This window comes from Sebastes umbrosus, chromosome 22 (assembly GCF_015220745.1).
Source record: "Sebastes umbrosus isolate fSebUmb1 chromosome 22, fSebUmb1.pri, whole genome shotgun sequence".
In the NCBI taxonomy this organism is placed as follows: Eukaryota; Metazoa; Chordata; class Actinopteri; order Perciformes; family Sebastidae; genus Sebastes; species Sebastes umbrosus.
This window is the reverse complement of record NC_051290.1, coordinates 15,459,116-15,484,455: the sequence shown is the minus strand read 5'-3', so window position 1 is coordinate 15,484,455 and position 25,340 is coordinate 15,459,116. Positions and strand designations below refer to the sequence as shown.

Genomic DNA, 25,340 nt, shown 5'->3' with positions numbered 1-25,340 from the left:
TAAACTTAGACTTGTAATTATAGTTTAATAACTTGAAGGCACGTAAATGTAAGTTTTGTATTGCAGTTTATTTGATCATGATTCAAATCTCGAGTACCTCACACAGTGTAACAAAACAGACATAATGTATACATTACAATTCGATGGAAGACGGTTGGCTCTTTACAACAATTGGGTCCTTTTCAAACAAACTTTTGCTTTTTAATGTAACAATTCAATAGAAATGGCAGAGGAACATAAAAACACTGCGCTTTTAGTTAAAGGGGACATATCATGCTCATTTTCAGGTTCATGTTCTACTGTTTACATGCTTTAATGTTCAAAAAACACATTATTTTTCTCATACTGTCTGTCTGAATATACCTGTATTCACCGCTTTAGCGCCCGTCTCTTTAAGCCCCCCTCCCAATAAAGCCCAGTCTGCTCTGATTGGCTTGTGAGAAAAATATGGGTTCGGTTTGCGCTAATTTCACGGGTGTTTTTTTTTCTTAAAAGGTGATTAAATTCTATATTCAGAGCATTAATATAGCAGTGAACAATTATTTGCTATGTAAAGATATAAGGCCGGCCACGCGTGCTTTTAATTACATTACATGATAACACCGTCCCGACCGACAGTGTCATCGCCCACCCTCCGATTCCCTCTCAGGTAAACACTGTTGTCTCTGTCAGCACTTTCGCTGTTGTTTGCCGTGTTAGCGCTGTTAGCCCCGTTAACTGCAAGCCGCCCAGCTCGCCGTCGCCAAGTTGAGAGCTGTTGAGAGGCAATAGAAATGCTCCCAATCCCGTATTTAGCACCTTTAAATGCAGACCTAATAGTTTGAGATATTACAGTTTTTGGGCTGTGCTGAACATTCGGTAGGAGATGGCGTATGTCGGAGATCGTGTTACAAGTGTTTGTTAACGTACTGAAAAGACTTCTGTTGATTTTAGCTTGTGATATAGTGGAAATTTGGGTTTTTAAAACAGCTGCCATGGTTCGGGCTTGGGCCGAAACTATGCGTGTTCATGTAGGGCCGGGCCTGATTTTTGGGTCCGATCATCGCTCTAGTGGAGATACTACATTGGGGGTGGTATATTGTAATGAGCCTGCATGTGACATAGGAAGGGGAGCCAAATCTGAATGTTGAATCACATGTTTTCTGATCTAGGCAGCCCACAAAAAACTGACCTGGTTGTCTTATTTCACAGTTTGTGGGTCGGTAGGCACTCTAGATACACAAAAGAAAAAGTGAGTTTTTCATGATATGTCCCCTTTAAAAAAAAAAAAAAAAAAGATTTAATTAAGAAATCTTGGCAGAGTGATGTTGTAACCCTCTGCTACACATAAAGACACATCATGCTGGTCTCATAAAGCTGCTCCAATGTTCCCACTCGGACGTAATTGTTCTGGTCTGACGTGTCCGCACAAAGAATTCACTGTTTGGAGCGTTCATCCCCTCTGAAGTCAACACCAGCTGAGCTATGACTGAACAAATGGCAGGTAGCCAAGGAAAATCTGTGTGTGTCTGCATGCCTGTGAGTCGGATACTAGCATGTTTTTCTGCATACGTGTTTGAAAAAGTGTGAAATGTGGCATTGTACAGCAAAGGTGCAGAGGACGCAACAGCTTGTTAGGGTTTGGGGTCTGCACTGCGGCGTTTGAGCTTCTCTGGGTTGTTTGAAGCCATGTGTGAAAAGTCTCTGAAGATGTCATGGTAGGTTTCATCACCTGGAAAAGACCAGAGAAGAAGACATTAAAGCTTGACATTTCTTAAACAGTACTACAAGCGTTAAAAAGTTTCATATTAATGCCATCTCTCTCTCCTGGGTTCAAATTCTTGGCTTTCTTTCTAATGAAACGCAGATGTGTTTGAAGCACAACATCTTTCATCAAAAGCTGCATCATTTCAGAGAGGACAAATTTAATCGCCGTAATTCCAGCAACTATTTCCTGAACACATTTAGAGTTGCAGCCCTAAAGCAAGAAGCATGCAACTGAACAAATAAACACGCATCAGGGGCACGCACATGCACTTTACCTCTGTGTTTGCAGTAGGTGGCACACCGCACAAGCAGTTGAGACGAGCCGGACACCTCGGCGGGCAGAAGACAAAGAGCACACAACAAAGACATAGACAGTGATAAAGCACAGCACGTCAAATACTGACCAGCAGTTTGTTTCAAGCAGACAAAAAGCGTCACGCTTCCATTCCTTCATGATGTGAAACTGTGATTGAATACAGCTTACACAAGAAACTTCACAAAAAGCCACTAATGGACAATCATGAAAGAATGGACTTTGCAGCTTGAAAAGGAGCCAAATGACAAAACGCAAACAAAACCCACTGTTAACCTTCAGCTCGAGAGAGCTGAGGCACAGAGCGCTTGAGATTCTGACAAATACAAACACGTAATATGTAACAGAGTTCAAACTGTGTCGCTATTCACAGAATAGCAGGATAAAATGGTCCTTGAGAACCAAACCCGACAATGAATTTAGCTTACATAACCGGACTGAAAAAGACAGCCCAATAAAATATACTGGGTGGATTATGAGACAATGGGCCGCTGGGCACAGACCATGGACTTTATATAAAGATGGACAACACATCTCCACTTCCTCCCACTGTACAGAATTGAAGCCAAAACATCCCGGATACGGGAGCTGCCGTTTTAAGATTTTGATGTCATTTGGAGCCAGACTCTGCACAGTAGTGATCGGGCGGTGGCGGTTGCGGTATCGAGGTCACCCGCCCAAACCAATCATGAGCCGAGTACGGCCGCAGCTTGTCAGCGAGAGAGAGTCACAGCTGCCAATCATGACGTCTCACCCCCTTTTTATAGCATCAAATAACTAATTAAAACCAAACTTATCAGAAAAATTAACACTTGATAAGAACTACCTATATGACAGAAACCATCTTTGGGAAAACATTTTTTTGTTTTTGAATTTTTAGTTTGGCCCATGTCCCATCTGCTAACATGGAGGAGGCGGGCTTTATGACCTATACTGCAGCCAGCCACCAGGGGGCGATACAGATGTTTTGGCTTCACTGTTGGGGAGCTGTCATGCCGTCCATTTTTATAGATGGCACAGACATGCAAAAGGCCCCACCACCCCTCCTACTTGGAGCTAGGACTCTATTTGCATGTCTCTTTGTGGACATTTTTAGTCTCTTTGTAGTTGTTTTGTGTTTCTTTGTGGTAATTTTTAGTCTCTTTGTAGTTGTTTTGTGTCAATTTGTAGTCATTTTATGTCTCTGATGTCATTTTTGTCTCTGTAGTTGTGACACACGTCACTTTGTAGTTGTATTTGTGTCTCTTTGTAGTTATTTTATGTTTCTTTGTGGTCTTTTTTAGTGTCTTTCTGGTTGGTTAGTGTCTCTTTGAGTGACATTTTTTAGGTGAAAGCCAGCGAAGCCCCTGCGCCTGTGCCCGTTAGGCCCATTCAGTAATCCATCCATGCTCAATACACATGGAGATACACAATAAAAGTGATCTGATAAAGCCAGAACATTGTACAATACTGTACATAAAAATATCCCAAATATACAATATCAGAAAAAATAGGCCTGACATAGGTCTATTATTATATATACATTTTCTTAAACGTTACACAACATTGGAAACACCCACATGCAGCACTCCCTATGGACAAGGTATTCAGAGGTTTTGTGGGTTTGAAAGTGCAGGATGATGTGCGTTTGTAATTCAAAGTGCAACGTGGACTTTTGTTTCACAAGACATTTTCCCGTCTTCACTGATGCGATAAATCTGTTCTCACTTATGTCCTTGAGCCTTTATACTGTCGTACCCTGTGTTCTGGCTCTTTATAGCTTTACAATAATTGAATTTTATGATTTCTCAATGAAGGCAATTTCTCTTTTAAATCTTAGAAGCGATGACACATATTTCCTTGAAGGATATTTGTGGAAGGCCAGGATCATTTCTCTGCAGATGCTGCAGATAAACACCACATGACACTGCAAAACCAGTGATTTCTGATGCTTAACAACTTGACAAAAACATGTGTTTTCCTTTAAGCTTGTAACCAAAAACAAGCTCATTCCAGAGTCACCTCCCATCTCTTGTCCTGGACTCATTTTTTCCCCACTAATCATTTTGCCCCCCCAGAGCCCAGCCACTTATGTGGTTCTTTAAAGCCTGGAGGCTCTTCCTGCCGTGGGCCCGCCCACCGCCTTTTCCACCCAATACATCCCCAGACCCCTGCCCCCCCGAGTGACCTGATTGGCCAAACGCTCCGTCCATCTCCCGCATCTCCTTGTTCATTTTGGCGATCCGCAGCCTGAAAAGGAGAAGATGAGTCAGAAAAGCTGCTGTTGATAACTGGTTTACATCCTCACATTATGAGGCTTTTTCTTGTCTCAAATACTCACAAAGTGACGATGTCAGCGTTGGCGGCGTCCACGGCAATAGTTATGGGGTCTTTCTGGTTCTTGTCTTTGGCGTTGTAGTCTGCTCCTCGCTTCAGGAAGAGACAAACCAACCTGGGGAAGCAAAGAGATGCATAAAGTGGGTGAGATCCTGACAGCTAGTTAACTCCTGCTTACTGTTGCCAATTTCCACTGCAGGAACTTTTCCAGAAGCCCAGGAACCATTTCAGCAAAACAGGAACTTCACTTTACCTCTGTATGTCTTTTGAGTTAAAATTATAACGAACAGATATCACCATGAAACTTCCCCAGTTGATTACTTACATCAAGACAATTATTTTTCTGAAATGTTATGCTTAAATATGCAAATAAGGCATGATTTAATGCTAACTTTTGGTGAATTTAGGAGAAATCTACAGATGCAAATAGACCAATTATAGTAAAATCAACAACTAAATGTGCGTTTTGGATGTTTTCTTTCCACTAATCTGGCTCCTTTTCTGTTGTGGAAGCAAAATAGACCAAAATCTCAAAATTGACCAGTGCATGAAAAACGATGTTGCCTGTAGTGTCTTGCCTTAGTATAAGGCATCTTACATAATAGTAAGAACAACACAATGATGATGTGATGTTGATTCGTCATGTATATGGCAGTTGCATCTCAAAGATCACCGTAACTTTTTAATTCAATTCATCATTTTCCTTATCTTTACGGTTCTTCAAATGAAGAGGAAATGCAAACACTGAGTGCACAAAGGGGACTTTCAGTTCCTAGTTTTGTTCCTGAATTAAGTGCCTGTAGCTTAATAGTTCTTGGAACTATTTTAACCTTGTTCTTGAATGTACTTTAAAAATAAATCTTACTCTTAAATTATGACAAATCATGCTCCCAACTTGTGCTCCACAGCAGAAGTCTGCAATCTGATCCAGGTCAGATGAGATTAGAGACAGATGCTAACTTGACTTTGTGATAAGCAGTACAGGTACAGGTAGAGAAATAATGGGCTCTATGTTATCTGCATTTTAGCCCTCTCAGTTTACCAAATAAATAACCACGCTGGCAAAGATCACTTAGTAGAAATGTTGCTGTACAGCTACGAGGGGCGACTTTGCACTGCTTAAAAAGGAAGCATTTGTCATCTATACCCATAAATCAACTGCAAACACATCCTAAAGTCGAGCTGTGAAATGTCTTAACTCCTCTTTAGGAGACTCTTTTTGTATTTTAATTTAATTCATCACTTCTTTGTGGTGAGATTTCCCACTTTACACAACAAGGAACGTCATTTGGGCAACAGGATGAATCTACTTAGCTCCGTTAATGGTTCTGGGCGCCGCGCCAGGAGGCTTAAATAGATTTTCTGTCAGTGTGTGTATATAAAGTGATCTGTTTATTTTTCTGCACTTGTATTTCTTTCTGTGTCAGTGTCTATTGTTGTTTGCAACTGTATTTGTATCTTTTTATTTTATTTTATTGTTACAAATCAAATTGGTGATTGTTGTGAGTCTGATGGCGTATTTAAGTCTCTAGAATTAATCCACCTTTTGTCATATGTTGTCACCTTTTGAACACCTTTAATTATCAGTGTGCAGGCGATTTTTCTATGAAATAGGACTATTCATATGTGTGACAGCATGTGTATGTGTGTGTGACAGTGTGTCCTACCCGGTGTGACCCAGGACGGTGGCGTGGTGAAGCGGTCCTCTACCGTTGCAGTCTGCCTGGTTGACGTTGGCACCGTTCTGCAGCAGGAACTCGCAGGCTGCCAGGGCATTCTGGGTGGGAAACAGGAACGTGTGAACTGCCGTTTATGTATTTTTTAATAGAGTTGGGTCAATTTCCGGTTGTGCTGGCACTTGTCATTATGACACGTTCTGGCAAATTAAGAAGTAGCCGACATCAGCGACCTGTGCCGACGGCGTCACGGCGCTAAATCCAGCTTGTATTGCATTAGTATTAGTAATAAGCAATATAATATGTTAATGAACATCAGTATAAAATACAGGATGTAAACATGCAGGAGTTAGCAAATTGTAATCTTCATCCGTAGTCCTTAGGCAGCAACACTAAATGTATAAAGCCCCACTAGAGGGCCCTAAAGGCTGCAGAGAGTGACAGTTTCCTGGCGGTGGTGCTAAAGGAGAGGTCAGGAGGTCAAAATCATCACGATTCATCGTTAGGGGAACATCAATATGAATATGAAATTTAATGGCAATGCTCTCCTCACCGCTGAGACGGCCTGTATCAGCGGCGTGCTGGACTCCTCGGCCCCGTTGACCCAGCTGACGTCGGCTCCGTGGGCCAAAGCGTCGGCCATGACCGGGAAGTTCTGCAGGGCTGCCGAGCGGTACAGCAGCGCCCCGGGGTGAAGTCCGCTCAGATCCTCTTCTTCTTCTTCTTCCACTTCTGAGGGGGAGCGGAGGGTTAACTTTTCTTTTTGAAGTTTTTCCACAACCAATTTAAAAATGTTCTAGTCTGACAGTTCATGTTAAACATGTGGTACAAGCTTGCTTTCGTTGTCAGGTCAAATGTATTCATCAGTGCGTGTTTTTATCTCACCTTTGTGTGTATTGTTTTTTTCGACAAGGTCGCTGAGGCTCAGCCCTGAGGAAACAGAGAGAGAGACGTGATTACTGGTTTATCCTGCTGACTGCAACACACACAACATATGGCGGACTAGGCCCTTAGGATTATCAACTTTTGCTGGATCACCAGTTTTGGGGATTGTGTGAGTGTGTGTGTGTGTGTGTTTCTGTTCTGTTGACATCAGCAGGATCATGAAGAGTGATGAACTAGACAGCAAGCTGCGCTATTAGACCTTTAAAAGCCACACTGGTTCCCATCCATAAGTCCTGACTCTCTGTGTTTACCTGTGCCCCGAGCCAGAGTGGCTCGGTTCGGTTTGGGTTTGAGCGGCGGGCGCTGCGCGGTCCGGTCCTGCGTGGCCGCTCGGTTTCTCCTGCCGCTGGATCGCCTCAGCAGGGGGTTCCTGCCGGTCTCGGGCAGCTTTTGGATGAACTTCTTTTCAACGTACTTTGATCGGATCCACGTCTCCTTATCTCCTCTGAGGGACAGAGATGATAGATTAGAAAGTAAGAAAACAAGAGATGGAGGGAATTCATATTTCCTCAGCAAACTTCTCTCACACAAAACAAAAGAGGCCGACATGCAGGGTTGTATTCGTCAGTAAGTTTCTGGTTTTACTTGTTCTCAGTTTGACTCCACAACTTGCTTGTGCAGCTGTGAGACAAGAATGCTTCACACATGGCCCCGAGGCGCTCGGTGTCTTTTAATTAAGTCATAAATTCAGTTTAAAAGAGCTCTATTTAGGACTTAAAGTGCCTCCTTTATTTACCATTTAATTACAGCACAAATGCAAACTGCCTCCCACTTTAAAACAATTAAATTCATGTTAATCAGCTGTGTACTATAAGGCACTTACAAATAGAATAACAAATAACAGAAACCCAGACAAGACAAGACTGAAAGCTCATGCCGCAGAAAGCATGCAGCCTCACAGCAAGTTTCCGGAGGACACTGTAGTCACAACGTTAATCATGTGTGTCATGTACCTGTGGCACTTCCTGTCTGCTGCGACACAACAGAGAGGAGAAGAGGAAGTCAAAAAATAATTCTAAAGAGAGTTATAGGCCGCTGATATAATCATCTGTAAACCACATAGATCTTTGCAGACGGTACATTTGCATCAACACACATAAACCGTTTCAGAGTTGTGGAGAGCTGAAGCAAATCCACTCACACACTACTAATAGACTGAATCAAAACTTTATGTAATGCCCTGAATATGACAACAGGAGGAGATGAAAAGTGTGTTTCTCTTTATTGATGCTGATTTCTGAGTCATGTTGGATAAACAGTTTGATAAATAAATGCAAAATCTTTAGCATTGGGAAATATGTTCCCTCAAAACCAGGCTTTCCGTAGACCTAATACCTTCTATATCATTTGCTCTTTTTGTAAAGTGATCACAATGTGCACTGCTTTCACAAGCACAAAACAAAACTGACACCTAATTCAACAAAGCATGACAACCTACTGTCAGCAATATTTCAATAAACCAAGATGTCTAGTGTGGAGGTTATATTTGGCCACCAGAAGTTGAGATTGATGCTGTGACATAGATTGGTGTTTGATTGACACTCTTACAATTATCATAGTGAGATAACATTATTATAATTTGGGTCACATCTTCATTTGAGGCCTTTTTGGGAAAATTCAGTTCACGGAAAACAAAGTCTCAGATTGAAGACAGAAAATGTAAAATAAATAACGTTGAATATTTAGTGAATTTTTTTCTTTTTTCGTTCCTTCTTTGATTACCAAATTAATCAGGTGAACTTAAAGGGGTACCCCACCAATTTAGTATTGGACTTCCACAAAGTTAGAAGACTTGCAAGAGACACGTTAAAATAAGAGGTCAAAATCAAAGCAGCAGAGGCAGAGATATCCTGACTTTTAGGGTGCTTTCACACCTAACCTGTTAGATTCGGTTAAAACGAATGGTTCATTTGGGCTGGTGTGAAAGCTGTCAATCGAACACTGGTACGGGACCAAACAACCAGACTGGTTTCAAGTGTACTCTGGTGCGGTTTGTTCGTGGTGTGAAAGCAAATGAACCAACCACAGGATTTTATGGTAGCAGATATGTGATTTTAGCACGATTTCAAAATCTAAACTACTAATAAATCTATCTGCTGATCGTGAAATCTGCTCAGGAAGCGATGTTATTGATCTGTATTTAAGGCCATGTATATAAGCACGTCAGCGTGGGTATTTTCCCTGATTAATAGGTCAAAAATTGTTAAAATTGCTGTGCTTGTATTCGACTTTGTGTACTTTGTCAGTTCATTGACTCAATTAAAAAGTGTGTGACAGCGATCCCACAGTAATACACCTCATGCGCGTGTCCGTGTGCTCCCTGACGTTCCCACTATGTGTTCGTACCAGTCATCTGGAGCTTTTGTACAATCCTGTCTCTACCAATACTCATCATAATAAGCGGTCGATATGAAGTCCAATGGCAATCGCCAAAATAGTCCAATCAACGAGTTACCTGTCAGTCTGTATAACTTCATGTTTACTCCGCTTGGTTGGTTTGTAAAAAGTCAGTGTGAACAGGAATCCTCGGTTCGGACCAAATGAACCCAACTACAGGTGTGAAAGCACCCTTACTCTCTAGAATGGATCAAGCTCCTGAACTGCTGGGTCCTACATTTCCCATAATGCAACCAAAAGCATCTTATTCTTAGACCGTCTTTTCCTTTTAAATGTCCAAATCTTCCTAACTCCATGCCCTATTTTCTGCTGAAAATATGAAGTCTAAAGCCAAAGTCAGGACACTCCTGATGACATCACCAGGGTCATTGTCCTCCAGAGCCACATAACACATTACACCACCGTTTTCACAGACTGAGTAGTACCGTCTATGCTGCATGTGTAAACTGTGTGTCTGTGCGTTGGTTAGTACGTACCTAGGACTGGAAGGGTGGGGCTTCTTGATGGTGATCTCATCAATCCGGGCCTCGTAGATCCTGTTGATTACTGTGTTTCCTAATTCACACATCAACTAAAGAAAGCAAATAAAAAAAAAATTACATAAAAATTAGTGTGCTCTATTTGGAGAGTTTAGTTAAAGAAAACTATTAAATAATTCATTTCATAATCATTATACTCAGAAGAGCACAGGAAATGCAATAATGAGGTTGTGTACTGTAGCTGCTGCAGTTAAAAGGTTAAATTACCTTAATGAGCTCTGGCTCCCAGGAGTCGAGAGTGAGGGAGCGTACTTTGGAGAAATGGACTCCCAGGCTCCTGTTAAGAGGAGGAAACCATTAAAGCTAAGATCTTCCAAGCCAAGTGTGTGTATAAGTGTGTGTGTGTGTGAATGTGTGTGTGTGTGTGTGTACCTGTGTATTCCTGAGCAGATGATACAAAGCGTGATGCCCAGGTTGATGGAGGCCCAATCAGGACCGGGCTCCCCGCAGTCACAGCACTGCTTGTTGCCCGTGATCGCCTGGACCTCCTCCAGGGCCTTGCAGCCCTTGTTGCCCTTGTTCTCCTGATCCCCTCCTCCTCCTCCCCCTCCTCCTACCAAACCGGTCGACACCGAGCTGCAGCGCTGTCTCTGAGAACCACATACACACAAATACAGGAATGAGGAGACGCACAAAGGCACACAACTTCCTGTATCTCCTCGGATTAAACTCCCACTGAAAAATGCAGATATAGAAGATGATGGTGTGTGTGTGTGTGTTTGTGTTCTCACTGGGCTGTGTGGGTCCTCTCTGTGCTCCTGAAAGGCTGAGGCGATGCTGTTTTGGACGGCGCTGATCCACGCCTGCTGCTGCCTTTCCGAGTCGGCCTGCAACGAACAACACCTACACACACACACGAGAAATTGACGTGGACAAATTCTCACACCCCCCCTCCTCCCTCTTTTGCAGGACACTTAACACTGATGAAAATTCACCCACATCGCCTAAATACACGTATGCATGAGTGCACAAGCATGTTGTTCGCCCACTCACTTTGACGGGGACACCACTTCAAAGCAGAACCGTCTTTCGTTTTCAGCGCTGGGCTTCACTGTGCAAAGACGCAAGTCCTCCACCACAACTGTAGGCTGGTCCTGAGAGAGACGCAGACAGGAAAAACATGAAGGTCAGACTGTTCATGTCATTATGCATATTTGTGTTTAGAGTGAAGGTACTGGTGTCATCTACTGGATGAGGAATCCTTTGTTACCAACCATGTCATGCTAGCTTTTCAGGAAGGAGGCTGAATGACGCTCCAAAGTTAGGCTAAATTTTGGACTCGCATGGCCTTTTCAAAGGAGTCCCTTGACCTCTGACCTAAAAATATGTGGATGAAAATGGGTTCTATGGGTACCCACGAGTCTCCCCTTTACAGAAATGCCCACTTTATGATAATCACATTCAGTTTTGAGCAAAAATCATGCAGTATAAATGTGTTGTTTTCGCCTATACTAAAATGGTGTATTTGAATATTTCTGCATACAGGGGTCCCTAAACAGTCTTGGAGTTGCATAAATTGGGTATCGCTGTAAAGCTGAGACTCTTGTGGATCCAATGAGCTCAATTGTATTCATGTGTGATGATGTTAGTCCCCATAATAGCCATTTTATTACGTGAGACCATTTTTTGAAATTTGACTTCACTATATAAGCAGTTGTGATCTCGAGGATACTCACAGCCTCATGAAACTTTAAAGTCACAAACTAGAGACATGCTATCTCCTCATAAAGACCCCTCCTTTTAAAAAGAAAATTTTAAAAATAGGGACACTTATCTAAAATATACCTTGAATTTCTTCCGATACACCAGCTGATTTTTTTCAATTGAAAACCAGCGCCTAGAGAGGAGAGAGAATATGAAAAGGTCATAGACAGTGTACACAATCAGTTCAGTAACTATTTTCCAACACAGTGGACATTTGAGTCCTTTTAGTGAGACGTATGGAGGGAGAGAAAATCCCAAAGACAATGCAGCTGTTCTCTGTGAGACATTTCGTGGGTGAACTTGTACCTGCTCCAGGTCTTGAAGGCGTTGCTGGCTCTCTTGTAGAGGTATCCTTCCATGGCGATCCCATTAGCTGCGTCAGCGTTGAAGTCCATGATGGAGTCATCATAGGACACGTCCTGGAAATATTAAAGAAAAACAAGTCACTTAGTGTAAATTAAATTGCTTTTAAGGGTCTATTCCTGTCGATTTTATTTATTGTGGTTTAAAAACATTATTTTTGTATAGATTTATATATGTAAAAGTGTGCATTTAAGTGTTCATTTTTGTTAATGTATTACCTTTTTCTTGATTGCAGCGTGTCTTTGCTCCATGTCCCTCTTCTCCCGGGCCGAGTTTAGGACAAACTGCGTGTGCTATTAAAACAGAAACAGACACAGAGGTCATTCTCTAGACACAAATATCGATTATTAAATGATGTACATTATTCCACTCATAATAACTCACCATCAGGAGTTTTAAAGAGCTCTTACGTATAATCTATTAAGCTCTCTGATACATTAACTGATTTGCAGTTTTGCTCAGCTAAGTGAAACCCGTTAAGTGCTTTGCTAAATGACACATCAGCCGGCTAATTACCAACGGTGGGGCTTAAAACCCAGTCCAACATTTAGAACATTTATTTGAGCTGTTCTACACACTTTCACATTAAAGAGGACCTATTATGCTCATTTCCATTGTGCATACTTGTATTTTCGGTTTCTACTAGATCATGTTTACATGCTTTACATGTTTTATGTTATATCTCATACCAGCTGTGCTGCAGTACCTCTTTTCACCCTCTGTCTGAGGCCTTGTCCACACACATCCGTGGGTATTTTTTGTAAAGGTGGCTTTTCTAAAACTCCGGCCAGGGTGAAGATTTTCAGAAACTCTGTTTTTAGTGTCAATGTGTAGTTTTTGCATGACTTTTTGGGCTAGTAACGTCAGAGTGTGTACCGTTATCTCCTGTGTGAGGCGTCACTAATGAGGCGAAATGTCGTGGAACAGCGGCAAAATTAAATCCATGAACTGTGGACGTGGCCAAATAACCTGCTAACAGGACTTTTTATATAAATGTACAGTTACTCTTTCACTATGTTGAGGAACAGAGGCGTCAGAATGCGCTCTGGAGGTCATTGCTAATCATGCAACGCAACACTCCCACGACAGGGACAGTGTGACCAACTACGCTGGTATGTGTGTCCAAATCTGCCACTGGCCTGGACAGCGCTTTAATTGTGTTTTCGTGTTTTCGTCTGGACAGGATTTCTCCCGAGAATGAAGGAGGTAAAATGCAGTTTACAAAAATACCTGTGTATGTGTGGACTAGGCCTAAAATGCTCTGTTTGAGCTCCGGCCCTGCTTAAATTCATTTTTGAGATCTGTCTTTTCTGTCTATTCACTGTACTCAAGGTTAACTTTTTCCTTTCCATTTCCTCTCTAACATGTTTTCCTCTGTGAGAAAGACAGAAATGGAGAGAGACATCAACAAGTTCAGAGTAGGTTATCACTCTTGCAGTCTTTGCTCTTCAGGAAACAGGAATTAGGAAGTGTTGAACCTCTTCCCTTCATCCTGTGTCACACTGAAGAACAACACTGTTCAGTGTATTCTTCCTCAGTGTTCTCTCTCTCATCTGCTTCTTCTCTTTCCTATCATTTCCTGTTGAAACAGGAAGAGCTTTGGTGCGGTTTGATTGAGCCAGTGAACGCTGACAAAATTCATTTCCTGTTTTAAATTCTTTTCATTTAGCAAAAAACAATCAACAATAATCCTGCTGATGTTCAACGTTGACGGTGCAAAACGTTTTTTCCAGTTTGGACAGTCAAAAAGCAGGAACTAAAACAGACACGCACACACACAGACACACACACACACACAGCCATGTGAAATATTTCCTGTTGTTGCTCACTTTTTCCTGTCACGATGAAAGTGTGATGTCATCTTGTGACTACTCGGCTCTGCCCTACTTTAGAAAGATGCCAACAACTCATCTGATGCAACTCACCCAAACAAATGGGTCTTATAATTAAGGGAACCATGTGGTTTATTGTACGCAAACATGTTTTAGTTCACATTCAACATGTCTTACCAATATCTCTTATATATCTCTAAGCTGAAATAAACATTTTGAATCAGTTTTGTGCCTCGTAAAATATCTTTAAAGTCTTTTTGAACGTCTGAAACCAGCGTGTGCTCATCTTCTCTTTAAATGCCAAACTCTACGATTGTCTCATTTAAACAATAAACATTTTGACATGTCATAGCTGTAGCTTCCTGATACACTTAATGGAACGGAGTCATTATTCATGTTCAATTTTACCCGCGCCTTTTCTGCTATGACAAGTCAAAATGTCAGCAAGTGAAAAAGGTCCAGAATGATGTCACCTCTGCATCCTTATATGATGCTGAGCAGAAGATTCAAACAACAACAGGGACCTGCTCATCAAAACATCGCCCTCCAGTAGTCAAACCTCCACGGGGTAGGAGGAATATTGACTAATATGGTCGAAAACCTCAGAACAGCTTCTAAAGGGACCTTGTGGTGACATTGTTTTGCCTGCTGCTCTACTTCAAAAGGTCAACACTGAACTTTCGATTTCAAAATGTAAGCTGACATGGATGAGAATTCTTCAAGATGCTAAAATAAAATGGAAATTGAACATGACAGACATGAATTTTGGGAAGTTTTTCTTGTCTTGCCAAAAGTTAGACGAGAAGATTGATATCAAACTTATGTCTGTGCATTAAGTTGTGAAGATAGAACCGGGAGTCAATTAGCCTATCTTAAGAAATAAGCCTACCAGCACTTCTAAATGTTAATAATAAGTAATATGTATATTTTTAGGCTGCTATATTCAATAAACTCCACATATCAACATACTGACAATTTTCCTTTTCTTAGACTCTTACTGAGCCCTCCACACTAGACTTTGTCTCCTTTTCCTTTCATTTATGTAGTTACAATAGCTACAGAACCAGTTCTGTCATCGAACGCCATGTTGGCACCTCACACGATTGCTGCAAGATACAACGGAAACAAAGGGAAATTAAATCAGTCAGGCTTTAACAAGCGGTTACCTCGTCATTGAGTTTTCGTCGGTACTCGTCCAGTTCTGAAAGAGACTGGTGGCCGTGTTGGAAGAGCTGAGCCTGGGCATCCATCATTGACAACATCTGACGGGAAGCATGAGAAAGGATTTACAAAAAAAACTCTCACATACATACATTTTTACAAGATGTATTTACAAAAGCAACACAATGAACTTAAAAATAGGTCAACGACATGAACTCACTGCCATCAGAATGTCTGTCTTCTTCTTGGCCTCAATGACGTTGATCTGAGAGAAAAAAATGAAGCAGCGGTTTGAGACAGTGTTCATGTTTCCATAACCAAAAAACTCATCGGCCAGAACCACAAGCCTGGAGAGAAGCCCCGAAGGCAAACCTGCTATCATTCAAAACAGCAACGGCACAGCTATAATTAGACGTGCTGCTGTGTGTCTTATCCAGGCTAGTTTTGGTACCAGAAATGCAGTTTTTTAAATAATTACATATCATCTGTCACTGTCAATATACATAAATCCTACATGCTGTATATAAGGTATATAGTCATCTTCACATGTACATTCTGTACATAACCATCCAGTCCATGTACGTATATCCATTCAATATTTATTTCTTTGCACTATTTGTATTGTTTAAAACTTACAGAACACCTGACTTGTATATAGACATTTTATTTCTTATTTTATTGTTGGTCATTGGTACTTTTTATATACATTTATATAATATTTATGCAAAAAATACCTATTTTTTTTATCTACTTGTGTACATAATAGTCCTGTCTATTCTTTACCTTATTTGTCCAGCATTGTTCCAAGCTGTTATTTATACTTTTGTGCGAGTACACCGATAGAAATGCAATAAAACAGAGTATAATTCCTTGTATGTGCCGATATATATATCTTGGTATGTGCACAAGTACTTGGCAAATAAATCAGATTCTGATTCTGATTACACTGATTTTCTCCTTTGAACTGCTTTTAGCGAATTGGTGCATTTGTCTACTCACACATGTAGTCTAAGTTGACTCTGTATAAGCCTGTTCTTATGCACACACAAGTGCAGGGAAATTAATTAATACTCCAACTTCAGTTTTATCATTATTATCCCGGAAGGAAATTTGACTTGCATGCAGGCATTAACACACAGGTCACAGACATAAACTGACGACAACAAACAGCAACAATCAATTGTCAAGGATATAAAAAGCAAGTAACTAAATATGTTTTACTTCATCCAGCATTCTTTCTCACCTCCAGGACGTAATCCAGCGCCTCAGCCCGAAAGGTCCTGCGTGCGTTGAGTAGAGCGTTGCTGGCCTCCTCCACTTCGTGTTGTTTCCCTCGTGGCGCCTGAGCGTTCCTCACCAGTGCCCCCTCCAGGCATTCGCTGCCGCGCTCAAACTCCTTGCGCACGTCCTTGAACCGACGCACATCCCTGGGAGAAGGGAAGGGAGAAAAATGGGAATATTTGGTAATGTATCATCGACCTGCTTTCGGGAATATTTAAACTTTATTTGACAAATAAATTTGTGAAATTAGGGTGTTGATAGCAGATAACTTAGCTCTTGTCTTGGGGAGTTTGGGGTGATAAGAGTTTAAAGGGTGATAGTGGACAATGTATAATAAATAGAGACAGCTTTACAAGCTATTTAAAAAGTAAATAACAGGTTGTTCTTGAAAGTGTTGGTCTTTAGTCACAATTTCTATATACTGTATTATACTTCACCATACTGTAGTATATTAGTGACATCCAGAAACAACAAAAACACAGACCTGTGAGCTCAGAGGGTTAAAACACATTCAAAATGTGTCACTGGCTAAAAATCCAGCTAATCATGATCATCACATGCTATGAGACATCCTCGCTCTCATCTAATCCACCGTATCACTCCCACTAATAAGCGCATACTTCAAGACAAAGTGCGAGGAGAAGGCAAATGAAGGATCATAATCGTCTCATATTTTTCTTAATGTGCATGCTAATGGTTGGCAGACATGCGTGGTGAGTGACTCAGCCTGAAGAAGGTGGCTGAGTGCGTCAAAAAGATTAGATGGGGGGAAAAAAGCAGCTCACTCACTCTTTGACAAAGTTCTGCAGCTTCGTCTTAACTGTCTTCTGTGTGGTCTCAATCACTTCCTAAAAAGGGAAAAAGGAGACAGAGAAAAATCTATCACGGTGAGCACAGATAACTGTTAAATGTCAAATGTGTTCAACGCCGTGCTGCAGCCTCTTCTGACCACATGCTGCGGCTGATAAGCGCCGTGGCTGGAATGGAGACGGTGATGCAAAGACGACAGACAGACTCACCCCCTGAGCCTCCAAGATGATAGACAGCTTTTTGGAAAATTTGTCCAAACACTCCTGCAGGACAGACAGCTTAGATTAAACTCAAATCAATAACAGCAATATCATGTGTCATATCTATAACAACCATCTCTGTTTCGTAGTTAGAGTGTAGATTTAGTTTCATTCAAACCCATGTAGTGTAAAAAAGAAAAAGAAGCAATGCAAGTGTGCATAAAATATCCTGAATTTGACAGATTTCAGATGAATCAAATAAAAGTAGTGCCTTCTAGATGTACTTAAAAGTTATAAACCACCACTTTCTTTGAGTAAATTTGTCATAATCTGACTGGAAAATTGGCATAAATGGTATGCCACTGTGCTCCTATCACCTCCATCGTTGTGTCCCCAGAGCAGTGGAGTCCCAGATCCTTGAGGCCGTTGACGAAGCTCTTGCTGGTCTGGCAGTAGACTCTGCCGGCCTCCAGCATGGCCTGGCATTGTTTCACAAGCTGGATGACACAAACATACAGCAACACCACACAGTCAAATTCATCCCGAACACTCAAACAAGAGACACTTGAGAGATGACTAACAGCCGGTCATAATCAGTATGAGTAATTAAACATAATGAGTTATTCCAGGAGTCCACCCATTAAGGCAATGAAACAGCCAGAGTTGGAGGTTATACCAGGAGAGCGTAATCACTGTGCATGCTGAATATAACCTCCAGCCATATGTTAAATACTGTCTGGAGTTCATTAAACTGCAATTTATGCATTTTATTGTGCTGTACTGTGTTGTACTGTAGTGCTTGCTGAAGCATTGTATTGGTAATATTTCTAATTTGTAATAACCTGCTCAGGGACTAAAGACAAAAATTAGCTTTTTAGATCAATTTAATTTAAATAAATTTGAGCCAGACCATCAATGGATTAACAAGATAGGTTTTTATGTTGAATAATGGGTTTTATAAATCTATATTTGACAAATCTGATAACAATATATTACCAATACTTTAAGATGTATGCATGTTAACATGTACTGAGGCAAGATATTTTACAGATTTACAGGACAGTAACTGTGTATATGACATTTACATTTTTTTTAAAGTAATTTAATACATTTATATTGGAGACTAAAGCTGCATTAATATATATTTTTGGCCACTCAGAAGTGGAACAAGCTAAACACAACTGTTGCTAGCTTGCTAGGTTATTATGGCTAATGTGTGAGCTAACAGTTACTAACACAAACAGCAAACACGGAGCACATAAGCATTTATTTGGAGTCGTGTTTCTGGCCACCTGGAGAATGTAGTCCAAATGTGAGCTCTTCTTTTAACTCTGTTTTCAACTCCTGAAGGAAATACCCGTCTCTTTTAAAGGTCCCATATTGTAAAAAGTGAGATTGTCATGATCTGTTATATTATAAAGCAGGTTTAAGTGCCATATAAATACTGTGAAAGTATTGAAACGTTCAATATACGGAGAAATACACACAGCCTGTATTCAGAAATTGTGCGTTTGAAACAAGCCGTTAGGATTTCTGTCCATTTGTGATGTCACAAATCTACAATATTTAGACCATTACACGGTTTTAAACATAAACATTCTAAATTTGTCACAGTTCATTTCCAGTTGCAGTGTATGTAAATTACATCAGCTGACAGGAAGTAAACATGGACCCAAGCTGCTGCCTGGCAACGTAATTCCATTGCAATTCCGATGAAATTAGCTAAAACGGAGCGTTTCAGACAGAGGGTAAATACAGGCATATTCAGGCAGACAGTACGAGGAAAATGAAGTTTTTTTTTAACATTACAGCATGTAAACATGTTCTAGTAGAAACAAAAAATACAAGTATGAACCTGAAAATGAGCACAATATGGGACCTTTAATGCTAAATGCTTCACTATGTTCACCAGCTAGTCACTAATGGGGACTAACGTTAGCTAATGTTGGCAAACTTCAGTGACTTTACTGACTCATTTCTTCTTCTTGTGCCACATCTTAGCAATGATTAGCCCTCAGCACACTATGTTCTACTTGTGGCCACACAGGTGTCTCTCAATTAGCTTGTTGCACCTGTCAAGAGTTGGACAACCTACCACCTTTATAGTTTGTATTATTACATTGAGTTTGATGACCTTGTTATTCCCAGCACAGTGTATGAATGTGAATGAGCCTTTAATGTGCTAGAGTTTATTTGAGCTTATCCAACATTTACACTGATATTAATATATCTGATAAGACGCTGTGGGCCCATAGGTCTAATATGTCACAGCAGGAAGGTAGTACTTTACCTGAGTATTCCCATTTTATGCTTTTCTACTCCATTATTTTTCAAAAGGAAATATACTTTTTACTCCACTACAGTTTATCTGACAGCATTAGTTACTAGATACTTTGCAGATTAAGATTTGACCTACAAAACATATGGTCATTTTATAAACAGGGATGTGATGATGATAGGATATGCAATAGATTAAGCAACTCAGTTGTGTAAAAAGGTTAAAAGTAGCTCCACCTACACCAACTACAACATTAAAATTGTACAATAATGCATCAGTAAAAACAATCCAATAACATAAAATGTAATAATATAACTAAATATACACAATTTTAACTCTGCATGGTTAGTATTTTTTCTTTTGATACTTAATACTTTTGATAACTGGACAATATTATACAGATTAGGCATGTTACGGGATCACTTTATTTATCTAAACTCACCGTAAAAACATCCAGCACTCGTGCAAGCAGGGACCTTTCTGTTTCTCTCTTTGTCAGAGGTCAGAGTTCAACTACAGAGCAGCAGTTATTTCTGTTCAAGGACAATTTTGGAGCAGATAAAAGCTGCCCTGGGGGGGTTTGAACCCAGTTAGTCCAGTGCTTTCTAACGCCACACATAAATCCTTCACTTGTATGATGCTTTGCAGAGAAAGTTAATTGAGCTTTAACTTGGACTAGTACATGCATATTCCCATGCTTTCTGGATCAAGGAACAGAAACGAAACATGTGACTTCTCTGACCCAGTTGAATAGATCTGAAACTGTAACATGCGGGAAAACAAACATGCAATGTGGAATATACGTTATCGAAGCAGAACAAACTGTGGTTCTCTCTGTTGTAGGACAATACGATGGGGAAGCAACACCTGCAGCTACTTCCTGCTCACTGTCAGGTGAAAAATACCTCAACGACCGCCGCCCACCTCTCACTTCACTGCCTCTTCACATGAGGAGCACGTGTCCAACAGTAACTGATACCTGTGTGTGTGTGTCTGTGTTTGTGTGTGTGTGTTGGAGCATTTACTCAGTATGATATTATAAAAGTGTGTGTAGGTGTAGCCGCATGATGTATCTCACCTTTTCTAATCGCGTCTCGAGTCCACTCACATCGATTTGGACCAATTCGATTTCAGCTCTGAAACAGACACAAAAACACACAAAGTCACACACAACAGCTTGGGGTCAAAGGTCGCTATCTGTTTACTCATAGTAGCACATGAACCCCAGTGTGCTCACATTCCTGTTCTAATGAGAAACCAGCGCCAAACATTAAACATTAAAGTCAAGTGAAAGGTTGAAGGTAGTACTGAAATGATTAGGCAACAGAAAATTAATAGACAGAAGTGTTAATAATTGATTTATTGTTTTAGTCGTTTGTTGGCGAAAGTTCACAGGTTTCAAACGTCACAATGTTTCACTTTTACATCACTTTTCTTGCTTTTCATGCTGTGTATTGTGCTTCTGTGCTTCATGTTTTAACTTGTAGCCAACACTGTAGATTTAAGACATTTTAATAAACAGTAATATTCTGTTTTTATTATTTATGCCAAGGGCATATACGCTTCATCAATAACCTTTAAATTGTTTGATCTTAAATGCTTTTTTTAGGGTTACTATGTATCATCTGTACATGGACTACAGATGACCTCTGGCGTGTGCACTGTTCCTGTTAAACAAACCAATAATTCAATCAAATAAATCAACAAATTGAAAATAAGTAAGTTATAAGAGTTGCAGCTCTCTTTAGTATTCATCTTCAACTATTAAAAAAATAAGAACGTAACTAAAATAACAAGTGCATGAAAAGAATTTAAATTGAAATGTCTTGTATTCACTCCAATTTAAATACTTTTTTACACTTTTGTTTTTATAATTCTATTGCATAATTATGTTTATTCAGGGTTCAAAATGATACCTCAACTTAAATTTTCAAATTTTAGCTTTTCATATCCTGAGGAGTGAGAACCTTTCTTTATTAAATTCAATCTTTAATATTAAAACTTCATAAACATGTGGATGACGACATGTACTTAATGAACAATATTTTGACAATTATTACAAAATACATTTTCCTCTTGGTCCCAAATAGTTCAGTGTGTTCAGTGGTAGTTTTTGATTAATAACTCTGGATTGGTTCAGACTTCACGTGTGCCCTTTTGGCAGTAGAAAGAGCTCATCAAGAGCTTTCATTTGATATATATATATATATAACTAAAAATGTCAATTGCACCCCTCTGGTTCTCACCCCTGTATAAAATCTATTTTTCAAAATGACAAAACATTTGACCTTTACTTGCCTCCATAACATTTTCCCTTGAGCTTTCAAATACAAATGCATACAACACTGCATATTTTCAGTGAAGCTACGGCCTTCATGGCTGCATATTTACATGAACACGGAAAATTCTTGTTCATCTATTTATACTCACTTCAGTGTAATTTAGCATATTGGTATTTTTAGAAACCTGAGGTCTTGAGCAGCGTTTTCAAAAATAAAACGTCTGTGGGTTTGAACAGGGCTTAGATGATGGACATGTTGTGTGGGCCGTCTTGCAAAAATTCAGACTGTAAAAGCAAAGTATGCTTGTTGCTCAGTTATGGATTCATAAAGTTTGTTCAAACATCTCTCACACACACATGCACAAAAGCGTCTCAGAAGTCCTCCTGTGCATGGCTAGTTTTTGGTGTAACAGTATCTCTTTCTGCCTCTCGTCTCTTCTCACAGCTCAACCATGTGGTTTCCGCTGCCTTCCACCAACAGTACAGAGATACAGAGAGACAGACAGAGGAAGAAAAAAAAAAGAGAGGCGAGACGAGAGTGGAGGGCCTGGACGCACAGTAACTTGTTTGTGTTTCTGTGTTTGTTAGTGCGGGGATGTTTGAATCAAAGTCTGAGGTCATGTCCTCATGAAATACAACCGAATGACGACTCAGCTAAGGAGAGAGGGAAAAAGAAAGGAGGATAAAAAAGATTGCTTCATTAAAAGAGGCACATCCTTTATCACTCCTCTCTGAATTAGTGCCACAGTCTGAGAGCAAATGAAGACAAGAGCTAAAGCGAGAGTTTCCGCCGTGGTTCTCCCCACAGAATACACACTTCCTGTCGATCACCTCAGCACATCTCTCGCCTCACTTCCTGTTGCCCTCCCGCCTCAGCGTTACCTAGCAACAGGAGGCAGCACATTCAAGCTGTTTTTTAACATCTTTTCTGTCTGTCGTCACCTCACATTCTCCACTTATCTGTACGTGTTTACATGTGAGATAACTTTTCCTTCCCTTTTCGCCCTCCTTGCTCTTTCCTGTGCTCTCAAGACTCAGACACGACACCTCGCCAAGTGCAGCTGCCCACAACTCAAACTTTCCACCACTGGTGTGAGCCTCATAAACTCGGTTCGACAGAGAGAAAGACAGGCCGAGGGATTGAAATCTGCCAGATCAGCTGCAAGAGACGACCAACGACGACCTACCAGCCTGCCACTGTGACTCAGGCAGGATGCCAAGAAACGATCAGGACACACCCAAGTTCTTCCTAACTCTCTCTCTCTCTCTCTCTCTCTCTCTCTCTCTGCTTGCAAAACCAATTCAGCGACATTTCCCTTTTGATTACACCAGATGCTGTCTCTGTGTTGAAAGAAGATTGATTGTAGCTGACGTGCAGCAGCATTGTTACAAACTTCAGAGGCTTCTAATGAAGTTGTATGCGCTCAAAGGTGCGGCATCACAAGTCAAGTTAGAGAAATACCCATCTATAACTTGATCCCCTTATTGATGTGTTTTTCTAATGAAAGATGTTGAGCGACAACATGAGCTTCCTGTGTTTCAATGACACGTCAAAAGCCAGCCTAGAGCAGCAACATCAGATCTCAGATCAGTTCTTTTTATTTAGCCCTGCAGGCCTGCATGTAGTGTCCCATTCCTTTTATTGACCCCCAACACTTGCAGTAACATGACATGGGCTTGACCTCTGACCCAGAGGGAATCAGCAGTTGAATATTGACTTATTAAGATGCATTAAAGGTCATTTTTTGGAGTCTGAAAAGCCACTAACTGCATCATAGACCTTATAATGAAAGTATAAGTTGCTTTTATATCACTATAATGGGGTTTATAGCAAAATTTTAAATTCTGAAAAGCCACTAACTGCAATATAAACCTTATAATGAAAGTATAAGTTGCTTTTATATCACTATAATGGGGTTTATAGACACATTTTAAATTCTGAAAAGCCACTAACTGCAATATAAACCTTATAATGAAAGTATAAGTTGCTTTTATATCACTATAATGGGGTTTATAGACACATTTTAAACTCCAGAAGGTAAATTAATTTTGTTTTGCTGCTGTTTTTTTTATTACATCATAATTAGCACAGGTGGATCTCTTACCTGAAGCGTGGAGAGTCCTTCAAACACTCCTCAAAGTCCAGTTTGACTGTCATCCCTCCTGTTTTTTAGTCGCAAATCACACAAAACACTTTTATTTCTCTGAATCCTCCTCCTCTCTCTTCGGAAACTGGACACTAAGAAACTCTTCCTCTGCTTTTTAAGGCTCCACACCGGCAGCTTGTCTCATTCTTCTTCTTTGTCGGAGGGTTTTTCTTTCAGCAGAATAATTTGTATTCCTCCCACAGTCTCCGTCCTGTTTCTCTCTCTTTCTCTCTCTGAAAGGACACCGAGCCACAATGTAAGACGACTTCTTGTTGTCACCGCTTATGATGAATGAGCGCACCGAGATGTCAGCTGCGTTATTATGACCATTTTATTATCATCCAGGAAATAACAAGTTGAGTCCTCTGCAGAAAGTTTCCTAGAGAGAGAAAAAAAGTATCCTTATAGATCAATAATCCCAAATGAACAAATGAATTAGATCAGATCAGATGGCAGCCGGTGGATTATTGGATGCTTCTTCCCAAGAGAGCCGACTGGAGTCTCTCTCTCTCTCTCTCTCTGCACACACACACATGAGGTCCAACCCACATCTCACTGCTTCCGGGTTTTTTCTTACTCATGGCAAATTGTGGGTTTTGAAGTAGGAAACTAAGTCTCTAATATCCATTTTTAGACTAAATCTACTTGGTGAATCATATGAAAATACACAGTGGTGGAAGAAATACTCAGATGTTTTTCTTAGCCTAAGTAAAACAAGGTTCTACAGGTTCTAGCAATACTGCAGTGTAAATATACTCTGGTACAAGTAAAAAGAAATAGACCTATTAGCATCAAAACATACTATAGTGTCAAATGTAAAAGTACTAATTATGCCTATATAGAAAAAATGGATACCATTGACATTAAAGTGTTAAACTGCTAACCCCATATTACATAGAATTCACAATTTATACTATTTTTTTAAAATTTATTTATTATTATTATTATTATTATTATTATTATTATTATTATTATTATTATTATTATTATTATTATTATTATTTATTTATTGTATGTTTCATTTATCTTTCTATCGGATTGAATTAATTTATATTATAAATGTAATTGTTTATGAAATTAACTCTGCTTATTTAATGGTGCAGTTATATTGTTATAGGGATGGGGGGGGGGATATAATTTGTTTATGCAATTATTTCTGTGATTGATTGGATTTTGTACAGAATACCAATAAAAAGACTTTGAGCAACAACAAAAAAAGAAGTACTAATTTTGCATTATAATTAATGATACATCAATGCTACATTGCTAATGTTGCAGCTGGTAAAGGTGGAGCTTATTCCAGCTACTTTACATACTGCTGGGTAGCTTAATCCATAATAATGTATCATGA

The 25,340-nt window shown here is 40.1% G+C and overlaps 1 protein-coding gene across 2 annotated transcripts; it reads right to left on the bottom strand.

Annotated features, from left to right (window-relative positions):
- Window positions 1-49: 49 nt before the first annotated feature.
- acap1 (ArfGAP with coiled-coil, ankyrin repeat and PH domains 1) lies at window positions 50-24,508 on the bottom strand. Of its 2 annotated transcripts, XM_037758773.1 has the most exons (23): window positions 23,948-24,508; window positions 20,640-20,697; window positions 17,661-17,780; window positions 17,293-17,346; window positions 17,063-17,121; window positions 16,236-16,419; window positions 15,213-15,257; window positions 14,998-15,093; window positions 12,218-12,292; window positions 11,943-12,055; window positions 11,718-11,769; window positions 10,926-11,026; window positions 10,664-10,775; window positions 10,305-10,522; window positions 10,140-10,209; window positions 9,870-9,964; window positions 7,248-7,441; window positions 6,937-6,981; window positions 6,605-6,783; window positions 6,043-6,152; window positions 4,380-4,490; window positions 4,227-4,288; window positions 50-1,711 (listed from the first exon to the last, which is right to left on the bottom strand). In XM_037758773.1, exons 1-23 carry the CDS (start codon window positions 23,998-24,000, stop codon window positions 1,614-1,616), a joined length of 2,304 nt encoding a protein of 767 aa, XP_037614701.1. In that variant the 5' UTR covers window positions 24,001-24,508; the 3' UTR covers window positions 50-1,613. The 2 variants fall into 2 exon arrangements, with proteins under 2 accessions (XP_037614701.1, XP_037614700.1); XM_037758772.1 differs by lacking the exon at window positions 50-1,711 and having other exon boundaries at window positions 3,010-4,288.
- Window positions 24,509-25,340: the final 832 nt, after the last annotated feature.